The sequence below is a fragment of the Oryctolagus cuniculus genome, chromosome 21 (assembly GCF_964237555.1).
Source record: "Oryctolagus cuniculus chromosome 21, mOryCun1.1, whole genome shotgun sequence".
In the NCBI taxonomy this organism is placed as follows: Eukaryota; Metazoa; Chordata; class Mammalia; order Lagomorpha; family Leporidae; genus Oryctolagus; species Oryctolagus cuniculus.
This window is the reverse complement of record NC_091452.1, coordinates 24829986-24845483: the sequence shown is the minus strand read 5'-3', so window position 1 is coordinate 24845483 and position 15498 is coordinate 24829986. Positions and strand designations below refer to the sequence as shown.

The window sequence follows — 15498 nt, the reverse complement described above, 5'->3', positions numbered from 1 at the left end:
AACTCTGCCTTTCAAATACATAAATAAATCTTTAAAAACAAAATTTGTATCCATAATGAGTCGGTGGAATCGCCACTTCTGGCTCCACTTACAGTCTCCCTGAACCTGAATTTGCTCACTTGTGCAAGAGTCATTCGAAGGATAAAGACAGATGACAAAATGCTTCCAGCTCAGTGCCTGTACACGTGGTAGGCAACCATGAATATGTATTTATCCCCCACCCCCCCCTCACTCAGAGTAGCCACTCAAGAAGAATCTTGTGAAAAAATTTAATATGTTAATGTGTAGAGAAATATACTTTACCAACAGTTTTTTTTGGAGTTGAAGTATAGAGCATCACATATTCAGATCAACTTTTGATTCTAAATAAAGATAATTTCTTCAGTGAACTCAAGAGGTTGACAAATGAGATTGCTTGGCGGTTTTTAAATCTGATAATTTTTTAAGAGGGAGCAGAATGTGATAAGAAGGCAGGTACTTACTCTGATCCAAGGGCTAGTTCTGAGACAGTAAATATACTTAAAAAAAAGATTCTCAGAGAAGTGAGACATAATTCTTACCTTTCTGCAAATCCTCCTTAAGTGACTTGACCTGCAGAAGCAGAGGGCTGGAAAAGAAAGTAACAAGGAGTTGGGAAGCCGCAAGCAGTGACCCTTGGGCTCTCTGTACCCCCACAAAAGGAAACAGACCCCTGTGGACACGGGGTATCTGGTAGCCCAGCAACGGAAGAAAGCTCCCTGAGAAACAAAGACCCTATACCAAGGGACGTGGGTAAATGCTACAGAATTTTCTTTTCTACTTTTTAAATTGTGTTTTAAATGTTTATTTATTTTCAACTACTAGAAAGTCAGAATGGCAAAGTTAGAGAGAGAAAGAGAGACAGAGAGATACCTTCCATCCACTGGTTACCCCCCGCCCCCCATGATGGCAATAACTGGGCGAGGGGAAACTGAAGCCAGGAGTCCAGAATTCTGTATAGCTGTCCCGTGTGGGCAGCAGGCACTGAAGCCTCCATCTGTTGCCACGCAGGATGCATTAGCAAGAAGCTGGATTGGAAATCAAGTGGGCCAGGACTCAAACCAGCATTCCGAGATGGAATATGGTGTCGCAAGCAACAGTTTAACTCACTGTGCCACCAACACCTGCTCGCAGAATTTTCCAGAGTTGTTATCTTCACTTTAAAAACAGAGGGCCTGGTTCACGTCCTGGCTGCTTGGCATCCAATCTCGCTTTCTGCTAATGCATCCTGGGAGGCAGCAGTGACAGCTCAAGTGCTTGAGGCCCTGCCACCCATGTGGCCATGTGGGAGATCTGGATAAAGTTCTGGGCCCCTGACTTTGCCGTGGCCCAGCCCTCACTGTTGTTGGAACCAGCAGATGGAAGCTCACTCTCGTGCTCTCTCTCTCTGCCTTTTAAATAAAATTAAAGTAAATAAACATTACAAAGAAAAACAGGCAGAATGGACCACTTTTAAAATTGATTGATCAAGGGGCAGGCATTGTAGCATAGCAGGTTAAGCCACCACCTACCAGTTAAGCAGGTTAAGCCGGTTCTAGACCTGGCTGCTCCACTTCCAGTCAAGCTCCCTGCTATGGCCTGGGAAAGCAGTAGAAGATGGCCCAAGTCCTTGGGCCCCTGCATCCACATGGGAGACCCAGAAGAAGCTCCTGGCTCCTGGCTTTGGTCTGGGCCAGCTCCGGCCATTGTGGCCATTTGGGGAGTGAACCAGTGGATGGAAGATCTCCTCTCTCTCTCTCTCTCTCTCTCTCTCTCTCTCTCATTCTGCCTTTCAAATAAAAAACAAATAAATCTTTTAAAAAAATCCTATTGATTGCTCAGATCCTAAAGGGTACGAGTATTTTTATCGAAAGGCAAAGAGCAATTCTACCCTTGTGGTCACTTAGCCTAAGTATCATTCGGAAGTGGCCGGCCACCCAGTACCCTTAGCCCTGGGGAGACACTCACCTGTATTCGTCATTGGGGTGAGCAATCTCCACGATGTCTCCAAGCTTGATGTGAGGAAACACTTTGGGGTTCACAACCAGCTCATCGTCTGAAAGACAAGCCAGAAACCTCAAGCAGAAAGCTCGTTCACTTGGGCGCCAGGCACCCTGCGTACATTCTCAAACGGGCCCTCACCGCTCTGTTTCGTTGGTATTGGATGAATACCCTATCCCACAGACGGGGCTCCACTTCCAATCAATGTTTCGAACAATGCTGTGGTTTCAGTATGACTTGGCCCTTGAACTTGGATGTTTTCAACTCCAGAGTCACAATTAATGGTACTAAGTCGGTGGCGACTTGCGACTGGCATGGCAGCACAGTGGGTTAAACTGCCGCTCGCAACGCTGGCATCCCGTATCAGAGCACCTGTCTGAGTCTCGGCTGCTCTGCTTCTGATGCAGAAGCGTTAGCATCAGCATACTACCAACGTGCCTGGGAAGGCAGCAGAGGACGGCCTAAGGTCTGGGGCCCTTGCCACCCCATGCGGGAGACCTGGGTTGTGTTCCTGGCCCCTGGCTTCAGACTCGCCCAGCCCTGGCTGTTGCAGCCATTTGGGGAGTGAACCAGTGGCTGGAAGATTGGCCTCTGTGTGTGTCTACCTTTGTCTTTCTCACTCTGCCTTTGAGGGTGGCCACTTAATCCAGTTACGGTGTACAGGAGGCAGGCCTGGCAGGAGGTCCATCAGGGATGTGCCCTCAGCAGGTAGCTGTCACAACAGAGTTGGTTATAAAGCCTGACCGGGCCCAGCAGCACTCTTTCCGCTTCTCAGCTCTCTCCAGGAGACCCTTCCTCTACAATGCTCTCGGCCCACCCTCACCAGATGCCACACCAATGGGGGCGCCCAGTCTCGGACACGAACCTCTTCTCTTTATGAACTTAGGGGCCTCAAGAAAGGTGATTACCAAAAATGACCACAGGATTCACACAGAAGCACCAAGCCCGTGAGCAGCTGAGTGGGACAGGGCTTGAGCACCTGTGTCTCCAGAGTCCATGCCCACTGCTCCCAGGGAAAAAGCAGCCCCTGCTCTCTGGGAATCAGGGCCTCTGGCACAGTCCCTCATCCCCTCAAACATTGCATCTCTGGCCCCTACCAGGAACAAAACAGCCTGGGCCCCACGATCCATCACCGTCCCTTATATTTATACCATGTTCAGAGCACTCCCTAAAACACTGTCTTAATGGAACCCTCACAGTATGTCTCTGGATCTAACACGAGTGAGGAAATGACCTGAGCGATAAAGTAGCTTGCCCAAAGTGACCAGGCCCGGATTTCACGTGTCATAAAAACCACACCTCAGGTATCTCATTGCAGCAAAGTGGCCTGGAATTGACAGGGTGGCCCCTGACTAGGGCGTTTCAGGTATCCGTTCACATTCAAGGCCAAAGAGACCTTTAACATGTCAGAGAGACATGGTTTTACATGTTTATCTACCATGTCCTCCTACCAGAGGTAGGGAGAACCCTTTCAAATGTTACAAATTCAGAACCATGAAAACATGGTTTCAGAAACCATGAAAACTATTCTGTTTTAATTTGGGGGGAAAGACAACATACTTAATTGTGCTAACGCCATGACAAACATGTATATCCAGACAGAAACAGACTCAGTAAATATTCAGCCTAGGAGAGCGCAGCAATGGGTGAACCCTACATTTTATTTGGTATAATGCTTCCATTGACAGCTGCCTGGGAAGCCCCTCCCCAACTTCACAGTCTAAACTAAGCTCCCTGAGCACATTTTCGTTTGGCTTGGTTTCACTATTTCCTTCTTTGCACGTTTGTCTCATTAGGCTGAAACCCCTGGGGCTCTAGAGACCTTGCCATATTCATTCCTTTTCTGTCTGGCACAGCTGTGCACCTAGTTAAGTACCTGCTGGCTGCATTTTTATTTATAGTCCTGTAGCACCTCACCACCTTTGTCTTGTTCAGGTCAAACATGAACTTGCGCACCTTGAGTACATATTGTATATAGTATGGATACTGTATCCCTGTATTTTTTCTCTTTGCCAAAAGTTATTTATCTGATGTTTTCAATTCTCCTCTACAGATGTTTAGGCAACATCAACAGCATGCAAAGTGTAGTTTCAAGATAGACTGTGAGTGCTAGCAGAAATTGCCTTTCAAATATATCTTTGTTCCAGTGATTATAATGGCTACGTTTATTGTACAAAGCTTTCCATTCTGCTAAAATGCTTTTCATGTATCATCTCTCTTAAGCTTCACAATATCCTATGATATAGAAACTATAGTTTTCCCTTTTTGGCTATTCTAACCCTCTGGGGCTGAAACCTACATAATTTACAAGGGTAATTCAAAAAGTCTGTGGAAAAAATAAAATTAAGAGATAAGTTTATTGGGGTACAAAAATGTTGAAATCCATGCATATGAGTGATCTTCAAAACATTTATGGAACATATATATTATGAAAAAAATGTGGGACTGGCGCTGTGGCTTAGCAGGTAAAGCTGCCGCCTGCAGTGCAGCATCCCATATGGGCATCGGTTCGAGTCCCAGCTGCTCCACTTCCAATCCAGCTCTCTGCTATGGCCTGGGAAAGCAGTAGAGGATGGCCCCTGCACCCATGTGGGAAGACCCGAAGGAAGCTCCTGGCTTCAGATCGGCACAGCTCCGGCCATTGTGGCCATCTGGGGAGTGAACCAGTGGATGGAAGACCTCCCTCTTTCTCTCTCTCTCTCTGCCCCGCCTTCTCTCTCTGTGTAACTCTTTCAAATAAATAGATAAATTTTTAAAGAAAGAAAAGAAATACATGAATTTCTAGAGTCTTCCATTTCAAAATAAACTTAATCTTTTTAATTCCATTTTCCCACAAACTTTCTGAAATACTCTTGTAGGAGCAAATGCATACCAAAAAACACATGTAAAAGACTTGTGCTCTTCATCCAATTTCTGAAGTAAAAATGGTGAAGACGGACCAGCACTGTAGCATAGCGGGAAAGCCACCGCCTGCAGTGCCTGCATCCCATATGGGTGCCAGTTCAAGTCCCGGCTGTTCCACTTCCAATCCAGTTCTTTGGTATGGCCTAGGAAAACAGTAGAAGATGGCCCAAGTGTTTGGGCCCCTGCACCTGCATAGGAGACCCAAAAGAAGCTCCTGTCTCCTGGCTTCATATTGGCACAGCTCCAGCCGTTGCAGCTGACTGGGGAGTAAACTCAAGACCGACCCCCCCCCCTTTGTCTCTCCTTCTCTCTCTGTGTAACTCTGACTTTCAAATAAATAATAAAATAAATCTTTTTAAAGAACGGTTACGACAAAGAAAAATGATTCTTTTACATACAAAAAAAAAATCATACGAAGAGCCCTCCTATTCTGCAGATTCATGTACTCAAGGCACTAAAGGAAACTCTTCTACAGCCCTTGAACTTGCAGATCAGGTAAACCAGGGGCTAGTCTGAGGCAACAGGGGACAGAGCAGAGCCAGCACTTGGATTCTGGTTCAGTACAGGATGACACGGGGCTTCCTGCTCTCTCCTCCCATGCTCAGAAGCCAAAGGTTCATGCTTTGATATTTTTTTTTTTTTTTTGACAGGCAGAGTGGACAGTGAGAGAGAGACAGAGAGAAAGGTCTTCCTTTGCCGTTGGTTCACCCTCCAATGGCCACCGCGGCCGGCGCGCTGTGGCTGGCGCATCGTGCTGATCCGATGGCAGGAGCCAGGAGCCAGGAGCCAGGTGCTTTTCCTGGTCTCCCATGGGGTGCAGGGCCCAAGCACCTGGACCATCCTCCACTGCACTCCCTGGCCACAGCAGAGAGCTGGCCTGGAAGAGGGGCAACCGGGACAGAATCCGGCGCCCCGACCGGGACTAGAACCCGGTGTGCCGGTGCTGCTAGGCGGAGGATTAGCCTAGTGAGCCGCGGCGCCGGCCCCATGCTTTGATCTTAACCTGTCCTCGGCACATGCAGGCTCACTCTCTCACTCAGTGTAAAAACTGGAAGACTGTTTCAGTTTCTCTCATCTGCCAACCCAGGGCAGGCTGGAGTTGCATGTACACGGTACATTTGTAATAAACAGCACAATTAAACCAATGAAAGGCAGTAAACTGGCAACGTGCGCAGTGTCCCTTAGAAGCCCAAAGCAAATGCTTTTCAAAGGGGCCTGTGCTCTCGGGTCGCCACACCCTCCTCATGGTACAACAGTAGCTGCTTCAAGCACACGGGCTGCCTGTCCACCCTCAACTGTCACATGAGCCAGTGCCTACCATTCAAGGCAACGGACACCCCTGAGCCTCAGCCAACTCACACGGGAGCCCCAAAGACCAACAGATCGATACTGACCACTGCCCCCAAAGCCCTTCTTGTGGATGACCAGTTTGTAGACTTTGGTTGTTCTCATCTTGCAGTGTCGGGTCCTTTAGCTGTTCCAAGCCCGGGGCAGAGAAGTCATCTTGTCTGCCTGCCATGGAAACGAAAACAAAAGGATGGAAGGTCAGACTTCTTGCAATCTCTTTTTGATTTTAGGTTCCCCCCTCCACCTGGTGGGCGGGGCGTTGCTCGGCTGACAGCCCCAATCCTTGCGGGTTAGCCACTCCCCCAACTACAAGGAGAGAGGGAGAAATAACACAGCCACAGATCAGGAACTAAGGGGGAACCCAGGCCAGGGTCTGATTACGGACCCGGGGAAAGATATTTTCTCCGTGATACCTATAACAGGAAGATTTGTAGCTGAATGGGACACCATCAATCAGCCAGGCTCCATCGACACCCATCACGAGCGATTATCAAGAGAGAGCCCCGTCGAGCAAAGGACCTGCCCAAGGTCACTCAGAGACTCCGAGGTAGTGCCACCAGACCTCACGGGTCGCAGGTCCTGTCCCGGGCACGGAGGCGGCGAGACGGCGCTCCCACCCCGAACCTGCATCCGCGCCACCTCTCAGTGGACCCTCCCGCCTCCGTCCCACAGCCGAGGCCCGTGGACGCTCAGAGAGGGAGCGAGACTCGTCCAAGGTCACACAGCGCTGTGGGGAGGTGCCGGGGCCAATGCCCCCTCTCCATCAGGTACCCCGACACCCCCATTTCGCGGCGGGCAGCCCCACTCACCCCGCAGCTCCAGAACCCCTTCCCTGCCTCAGACCGGGGTCCCCAGGGTCGGACCCTCGCCTGGTCCCCCCTCACCCTGCCAGCGTCTCCTCCAGCCGCCCAGCCTATGGCCCCCACGACCCGTTCGGCTTCCGTCCCCCAGAGCACCCGGAGCCGGCAGGCCCGCCCCGGCCACCGAGCGCTCACCTGAGAACCCGCGCCGCGCAGGTGGCTCCGCCTCGGGGCCCCGCCCCCTCCCCGCCCCCGCTCGCCGGGCCGCTCTCGCTGGGCCTCCGCGTCGTCTCGGTGGCCGTGCCACTTCCTCATCCGGGGCTCGCGCCGGGGCGGGGCGGGGCGTGCGGCCTCTTGGCTTGGGCGGTGGATTTCCCGCTCCCGGGCCGGGCTGCCGCCTGCCTTGTGGGCGGAACGTCATCCAAAAAAATCCGTGCCCGAGAACCTCATTTCCGACTTCTTGGTCCCCCTAAACGAGGAAAACGGGCGTCTCTGCCCCGGGGTCTTCGTGTCCCTACCGACAAAAGATAGTGTTATTTGGATGAAAAAAAAAAAAGTTTGAAAGTCATGCCGAGGATGGCGGCGGGGTGTTCAAAAAATTGGTGGAAAGTGCGTGGTGTGAAGAAACTTCGCACAAAATAAACATCTTTTAGCTTTCCCACGAGCTTCCTGGTCCTAGATACTGTATAGTGTTCCACAGACGGAGACATTGAGAGGAAAAGACGGATGGACCGCGTCTTGCTGTCACACACGGGACTCAGCCTGACCCCCATCGTCTCCTCGATGGGAAAAAGCTGGGCTGGATGGCCTGACGCTGGCCAAGGGGCTTCCGACAAGTGGCCATCTCCTGCCGTCGGTGCCACCCGCTCTGGTCCACGCCACCGTTTTTTTGTTTGTTTGTTTGTTTTTGTTTTTGTTTTCTTGAAAGCACGAATGCTTTTCCTTTCCGGTTTGGGAGAAGTTGGTTAAAGTAACTATTGAATAATTATAAGCATTTTTTTTAACCTCAAAGGAAATGGAATAATGCAGGCTCAGCTGCAACAGTTACAAAATCTTTGGGGGGAGAGAAAGTTAGATGTAGCAGACCCGCGAAGTTGCTACTTCCAGGAACAACACACCCAGATGCACCTGCTGTTCTCTGTCTTAACCAGCAGGGGTTTGCGGGGAAGCCTGCCCGGCTGCAAGGGGGAGCTAACTGGTTCTCCCAGGGCCAAGGAACCTGAGTGTTTCTAAGAGAGGTCCAGAATCGGCGTCCTGTCTTAGAAATGCAAACAGTTCACTTTTTAAGTTGGCTGCTCATAACGAACGTTCACGGCGTTGAGGGTTTTGGGTTTTTTGTTTGCTTGTTTGTTTTTTGGTTTAAATTCTCTAAAGCTGATCAGGGTGAGGGAGACCACAGCAGATACAGATAGGCCCTCCCCCGCTCCCAATCAGGACAGGTAATACATTTGCCTTGGTTGCCATCTGCACAGTGCCTAGCTCTGTGTCTTTGCACAAGACATTCCTCTCAGATTTCTGCCTTCTCAGATGGAAATAAGACATGTTCTGTCTCTGAAATGAAAAGAAGTGAGCCTGGGTATTGTGGCACAGCAAGTTAAGCCCACCACTTGGGGACACCTGTATCCCGTATCTGAGTGCTGGCTCGAGTCCTGGTTTCTCCATTTCTGACCCAATTTCCAGCTAGTGCACCTGGGAAAGCATCCGATAATGGCCCAAGTGCTTGGACCCCTGCCATCCATGTGGGAGACCTGGATGGAGTTTCTGGCTACTGACTTAGACCTGGCCCAGCTCTGACTATCGCAGCCACTTGGGGAATGAACCAGTAGGTGGCTCATTCAACCCTGCCTGTCTCTCCAACTCCAACTTTCAAATAAACAAACAAATACATCTTGTACAAAAGAATTGAAAGTACTGTGTAAGTATAGTGTATCGTTGACCAAAAGCATGACATTCAGCAAACAATTGATTCTTCTCTAACTACTAGGGAATTCAACCATATAGGTAATTCTTTTGAACCCCAAGGAGCCTAGTGCCTAGCCTGAAGCTAGAAGCAAGGCTAGGACTAGGGTGAGGTCAGTGAGGCACTCACCTTGGGGTACAAAATATTAAGGGAGCACCCAAAAAACACAGTAAGCAAAATAATGTAACATCTTAAATTTTTTTTCTAAAGTTTTTTTTTTTTTTTTTTTTAAGATTTAGTTATTTATTTGAAAGGTAGAGTTACAGAGAGAGGTCCTCCATCTGCTGGTTCACTGCCCCAAGGGCAACAACAGCCAGAGTTGAGCCAGGCTAAAACCAGGAGCCAGGAACTCCATCTGGGCCTCCCACATGGTTGCAGGGGTCCAAGTACTTGGACCATCTTCCACTGCCTTCCCGGTGCGTTAGCAGGGAGGGGGGGCGACTTTACTCATTGGACCCTTTACTCATTGGACCCTTAACCTAATATTTCTTTCTCTTTTTTTATAGTTGTTTTTTTTTGTTTTTTTTTTTTTTTTTTTTTTTTTTGCACAGGCAGAGTTAGACAGTGAGAGACAGAGAGGAGAAAGGTCTTCCTTCCATTAGTTCACCTCCCAAATGGCCGCTATGGCCCGCGTGCAGTGCCGATCCAAAGCCAGGAGCCAGGTACCTATCCTGGTCTCCCATGGGGTACAGGGCCCAAGCACTTGGGCCATCCTCCACTGCACTCCCTGGCAGAGAGCTGGCCTGGAAGAGGGGCAACCGGGACAGAATCTGGCGCCCCAACCGGGACTAGAACCGGTGTGCCAGCGCCACAATACGGAGGATTAGCCTAGTGAGCCGCGGTGCCGGCCAACCTAATATTTCTTTAAAGATCGAAGTTAACACAAAGAATCCATGGTGAACAAAATATGCCATTTTAAAATACGGAGAACAGTGATGGTGCTGTGCAGAGCTATGCTAGAGCCTAAGGCAAAGGCAAAACCAGTAAGCCTGGGTCTCTGAGTCCATTCTGTGGGCATGCAGTTCCCCAGCAAAGCACTCGAGGGTGAAAATGCCATACATTTAGAACATTTAAAAATGCTCTAAAATGAATTAGCTTATCCCAATTGCATCTGTGCATAGTAGAAAAACAATAGCCCATATATAACTGTCCTATATGGGCTCATATAGGCTGTCGATGATAGGGTTGGTCTATGTGTTTGTATATCTCCACCCCAGCTAAAGTTGGGGAAAAAAACCACTCACTCAGTCAAAATGCATGTTCACCGACTCCAAAATATCTTGATCATAGCAAAGAGAATTAAAATCTCTCTCTCCAAGCCTCTGGCTCTTGCCTTGTTGACAAGCACCAAGCAACGAGTTTCTATTTTTAACACAAGGCCAGTGTGATTTTGAGGCAAGTGGATTTTATTCCCTGGATCTCCTCAATTCCTTCCTGGGCAAACATATATTGAATGCCTATTTTTTAGGTGCTGCGCATAGAGCGATGAACAGAACAGACGATTTAAAAGTCGGTAAGGAGATAAAACAGCAATTTCAGCTAGTGTTCAAAGCTATGGAGAAATTCTAACAAGGCGATGTTACTGGAAGGAGGTGCGTCATTTAGATATCGTGGTCGGGGACCTAAAACCTTGATTCCAGGGATCTCTCTCCAGCTGCCGGAGTTGCAAATGCCCCCTATATAAAAGGTGGCGCGGACCACGGAGTAGCAGCAGATTTAGGAGTGTGTTCCCCTTTAAATTCCGAGCCCGAGGGGCGGGGTCGCGGGCGGCTGGGGGCGGGGAGGGGCTTCAGAGGGCGGGAGGTCCGGCGCGGGAAGAGCCGCCCTTTGGAGTGCGCGCGCGCCGTGCGGGGGCGGGACTTACAGGAGTCCGCATGGCTGGCTCGGGCCCCGGATGAGGAAGTGCGGAGGGGGGTGGACGGGGAGGGCGGGGGGAAACCATAGAGACGAAGAGGCGGTAGCGGCCGGAGCGCCCTAGGGCTCCCTGGGCTCCGTAGCTCAGGTGGACTTGGCGGCGACGGGGCTGCAGCTGCAGAGGTCGAGCCGGCGGGGCAAGCACGGCCGCGGAGCAGGCCTCGGGGTAAGAGGCCGGGAACGGGAGAGCTTCGGGCGTAACCGCCCCGCCCCACTCCGCCCAGAGGGCACCCTCCGCCGGGTGGCGTTGGTTACAGGGGCGCCCGGGGGGCCCCCAGCCGTCTGCGGGCGCCGGAGGTGGAATGGAGTATGCGCTGCGGGCGGCGGAGCGACCCAGAGAGGGAGGAGACCGGGCCCTGCGTCGCTAGGGGGAAAAACGGCTTCTACAAGTTATGGCTCCGACGGGGGAGAAGACTGCTCTTCAGCCGCTATCGGGCGGGGGACCCCCCAACTTCTCCCCTTGGGGGCAGGACGACGCCCGTTCTTCCTCTGCGCCTGTCGTGTGTCAGCAAAGGGAGACCCGTCCCGGGGAAGGTGCCCGAGGGGGGGGGACGTACGGCATAAACCCCCCAGATGAGACCGGTACCCCGACTTTGGCCAGCGCCCCCCGTGTGTGAAGAGGGAGACTCAACTTTCCCGAAAGTGACAGAGGGGCTCTTGGAGAGACTAAGCCTTCCCTGCACTTATTTTTCCCCTTCGCCCCCGAGGTGGGGAGGTGGGGGGGATCCTGAATTTCTGGTGCTGTAAGTCGCCCCTCTCCCGCACCCCCCACCCCCACGTCGTGTCGCCTCGCTGCGCTTCTTCCCTTGCAGTCTCTCGGCTGCAGGCGTTCGGAGTGTGACCTTGGCTAATGGCTTAACTAATTTGGCTTCTGTTTTCTTAGCGTTGTCATGAGGGTTAGGGACGGTCTGTGTGCGTGCTGAGTACATAGTAAACATTAAGCAAGTTGTTACTGTTTCTTCATGTGCTTTAAAAAAAAAAAAAAGCTACTGTCTTGCACAGAGACGAGTGGACCCCCCCACCACCGTGTGCTTCCTCCAATCCCCTTCACAAGTGTTCCAAAAAAAACCAAAATTTTCTCCCCCAGAGGAAGACTTTACCTCCTGCCTCGCAGGTGCAGGAAGGGACACTTGCCACAGTCCTCTTAGATCCTAGCATACTTTACTCCGTAAATTTACAAAGAGGGCCTCCCTGGGGTGGGGGGGTGAGGGGGGAGATTCCTCTTTGGGAGACCCTTCAGAGGGAGGGAGACTCATGCCTGAAGCCAGCCATTCCTTTGTCCACAGAGGCCATCAGTGCTGCTCCCTGACCAGTTAGAGATGTCCTCTCCCACTCCCTCGACTTGCTCTGGTGACCAAAAAAAAAAAAAAAAAAAAGGCTTCCTTGTGGTTGTGCACAGGCAGCCACTCCCCCACTCCCCCACTCCCACCCTCCCACCCCTACCCTGCACCAGGGTGATTCCAACTTCTTGCTCTCCCAAGGAGAATAAGACTCTCCCTTGGAAGAACTCCACCTGTAAGTCTATGGGGTGGTGCGGACGGGCTCTCCTTTGAGAAGAGATGGAACTGCTTGCTGCAGGCAGCCTTTGTCAGCGGGCGTCGGGAGCCTTCGCAGTGTGAAGACAGAGGGATCCTTTTTCTGCAGGCTAATAAGGGGGGGAGAGGGAAGCCCGTGCTGGAGGCTTTAGAGACTTCCTGTGCCGTCTGCACGGAGGAGCTGGGCCCTCTGCAGGATGTGCACTTCCCCCGGCTCGCTTTCAGTTTGTCTTGAGATCTTGTTAAAACAGACTCTTCTTTCTGTGCCCCCCTCCAGAAGAGGCCCCATGGAATCCCCTCATGGAGAGTCTGACTGCAGCGTCTGAGTTTGGAAAAGCGGGCTCCTCACCCCAGGTGCAGGAGTGTTGTGGACTTGCGAGGGCCTGATCCTTATTGTGAGTATTTGTTCCCTGACACAAGTGTGGCAGTGCCCTTGGCTGTGGAATTAAAGGGAGGGGGGAGGCTTCAGACTTGGGATTCTTGGGGCACATGGTTTTTTCTGTTTGGCTGTGTCCTTCCTTTGTTCCTGTTTGGGGTTTGTTTATCTTTTTTTTTTTTTCTTTTCTTTTTTACTAAAAATTTTGTACCTCCAGAAAACTTTTTTATGTTGGGGAGTGCTGGAATGACTAACGTAAAAGTTGCCATTTTGTCAGCTTTGTAGTGTTAGAAAATGTATTCTGATGAGATCCCAGAGCTGCAGTGTTAATCCTTCACTCACTGGTGGGGTGGGTTTTTTTTTTTTTTTCCTGTTTTTGTTTGGTGGGGTTGAAATTAACACTAGCAGATTACTGGAAGGCACACTAAAGAAAAGCTTCGCATCCCTTTTGTATGCAAAGTGTTCTTAAATTACCTCAAATGCCCCTGAGTACCCGCAGATTTGTTTGAGCTCAGAACCTTCACTGTTAGGGTCTGTAGGTCTCCTTTGCTGAAACAAAGAGAAACAGAAAAAGCCATCCTTTGGAGTCTGGGGGTTTTTAAGGGTGGCAGGAGATTATTTGGTTGAACTTGTTCATTTTACATGTGAAAAGCAAGTCCTGAGAAGTTCTCAGAACTTTCACTTAAACACAGCTGCAAGGAAGCCTTGCAGGTAGCAGGCTATGGACCCTGGTCTCTACAGGCCCTTGGAGCGCTTTTGCCTTTGAAAGAGAAAGATATAATTGTTCTTAACTCAAAAGAATTACTTTATTGGAATAAATAAATCATTTTACTGCATACTTGGTATAAACATGTCAGGAATAACTCCATTCCCTAAACAGTGTAAAAATGTGTTTGTGTCATGGTAAAAATGACAAGGCAGTAGCAGCTGGTAAGAGTTGTTCATAAATCCATGGCTTACTTTTGCTTATACCCCAAACTAAATAATTACCTGGTGGCCTCACCCAGTAGGTTGATCATAAGTCATTAGTAAGGATTATGCTGTAAATCCCTGTCCACAATTTATAAGCATGTGTTACTCTTGCACTTCAAATTTGTTTTAATGGGAAAACATTGGTGATTCAGGCAGAGAGCTGTTGGGAAAGATAGGATCAAATAAAAAAGGAAGACTGAGTGTGCTTACTAGTTTGTTGTTGTTGCTGCTGCTGGGAATTTGAATCTTGGGAGATAGTGGGGAAAAAGTGACAACATACAGAGGAATCACTGGTGATGACGTCATCCAAGGAAGCAGCATGTGGCTCTCATTTTTCCTACGTGCGTAAAGGATGGGGCATCAAAAAGCTTGTGGAAAACGGATAAGTTTATTTTGATGCAAAAACATTTTTTGAATTTTTAAAAAATTTTATTTATTTATTTGAGAGGTAGAGTTACAAACAGAAAGGTCTTCCTTTTACTGGTTCACTCTCCAGGTGGCCACGACAGCCAGAGGTGGGTCCATCTGGAGCCAGGAGCTTCTTCCCACATGGTGCAGGGGCCTCAAGCATTGGGGCCAATTCCACTGCTTTCCCAGGACATAGCAGAGAGCTGGATCGGAAGAGGAGCAGTGGGATTCAAGCCAGTGCCCTTAGGGGATGCCGGTGCTGCAGATGGAGACTTAGCCCACTATGCCACAGCACCGGCCCCGATTTTTTTGGAATTCCATGTGTAGTTTTTTTTTTTTTTTCATAATATGATGTTCCATGAACCTTTTGAAGATTCCTCATGTATTTTACCAAAATAAGAGTCCTGATGTTTTATTTAGTTTAAAATAAAATCCCAGGAAGTTTTCTGTGTAAAGATATATTTTTGCATCATCTTTTTTGATTGCTCCATTGCACTTAGGAATTTAGGGTTTCTTTTAAGATTTATTTATTTATTTGAAAGGCAGAGTTACAGAGAGGCAGAGGCAGAGAAGGTGGTCTTCCATCTGCTGGTTCACTCCCTAGATGGCTGCAGTGGCTGGAACTGTGCTGACCCAAAGCCAGGAGCCAGGAGCTTCTTCCAGGTCTTCCCACGGGGGTACAGGGGCCCAAGGAGTTGGGCCATCTTCTGCTTTCCCAGGCCACAGCAGAGAGCTGGATCAGAAGTGGAGCAGCCAGGACTGGAGCCAGTGCCCGTATGGGATGCTGGCACTGCAGGGGGCAGCTTTACCCACTATGCCACAGCACCAGCCCCAGGAATTTAGTTTTAAGGGATCTCAATGTGTGTGTGTGTGTGTGTGTGTGTGTGTGTGTGTGTGTGTTTAGACAGGCAGAGTGGACAGAGACAGAGAGAAAGGTCTTCCTTTTACCATTGGTTCACCCTCCAATGGCCGATGTAGCCGGCGCACCATGCTGATCCGAAGCCAGGAGCCAGGTGCTTCCTCCTGGTCTCCCATGCGGGTGCAGGGCCCAAGCACTTGGGCCATCCTCCACTGCACTCCCGGGCCACAGCAGAGAGCTGGACTGGAAGAGGGGCAACCGGAACTAGAACCCGGTGTACGGGCACCACAGGTGGAGGATTAGCCTGTTGAGCGCCGGCCTCAATGTGTCTTAAAATTGTGTTCTGTTACTTCAGTGTTGCAGTGTTTTGATAGAAAATAATTTTAATCTGCATCTAAATATCACTTCGCCTCTGAGGGTTCCAG

General features: G+C 50.0%; 2 protein-coding genes across 22 annotated transcripts in view; one reads left to right on the top strand and one right to left on the bottom strand.

Moving 5' to 3' along the window:
• Positions 1-7381, bottom strand: part of DEPDC5 (DEP domain containing 5, GATOR1 subcomplex subunit) — a 153328-nt gene extending 145947 nt beyond the window's left edge. For 12 of the 14 annotated variants that reach the window (XR_011385158.1, XR_011385159.1, XR_011385160.1 and 9 more), the window contains exons 1-4: positions 7245-7381; positions 6297-6414; positions 1966-2053; positions 561-607 (exon numbers count right to left, since the gene is read on the bottom strand). Coding sequence is in view for 10 of the 14 variants with exons in the window: in XM_051826702.2 (XP_051682662.2) it covers positions 561-607; positions 1966-2053; positions 6297-6354 (193 nt within the window). In the remaining 4 variants the exon portion in view is untranslated. Of the gene's footprint in view, positions 1-560; positions 608-1965; positions 2054-6296; positions 6415-7058 lie in introns of all 14 variants that reach the window. The other 2 variants (XM_051826697.2, XM_051826698.2) reach the window with 2 other exon arrangements.
• A 3537-nt stretch (positions 7382-10918) lies between these two features.
• Positions 10919-15498, top strand: part of PRR14L (proline rich 14 like) — a 71776-nt gene continuing 67196 nt past the window's right edge. For 2 of the 8 annotated variants that reach the window (XM_008272163.4, XM_008272162.4), the window contains exons 1-2: positions 10930-11089; positions 12736-12853. The gene's annotated coding sequence lies outside the window, so the exon portion shown is untranslated. Of the gene's footprint in view, positions 11090-11337; positions 11458-12735; positions 12854-15498 lie in introns of those variants that run through there. The other 6 variants (XM_070065850.1, XM_008272160.4, XM_008272161.4 and 3 more) reach the window with 6 other exon arrangements.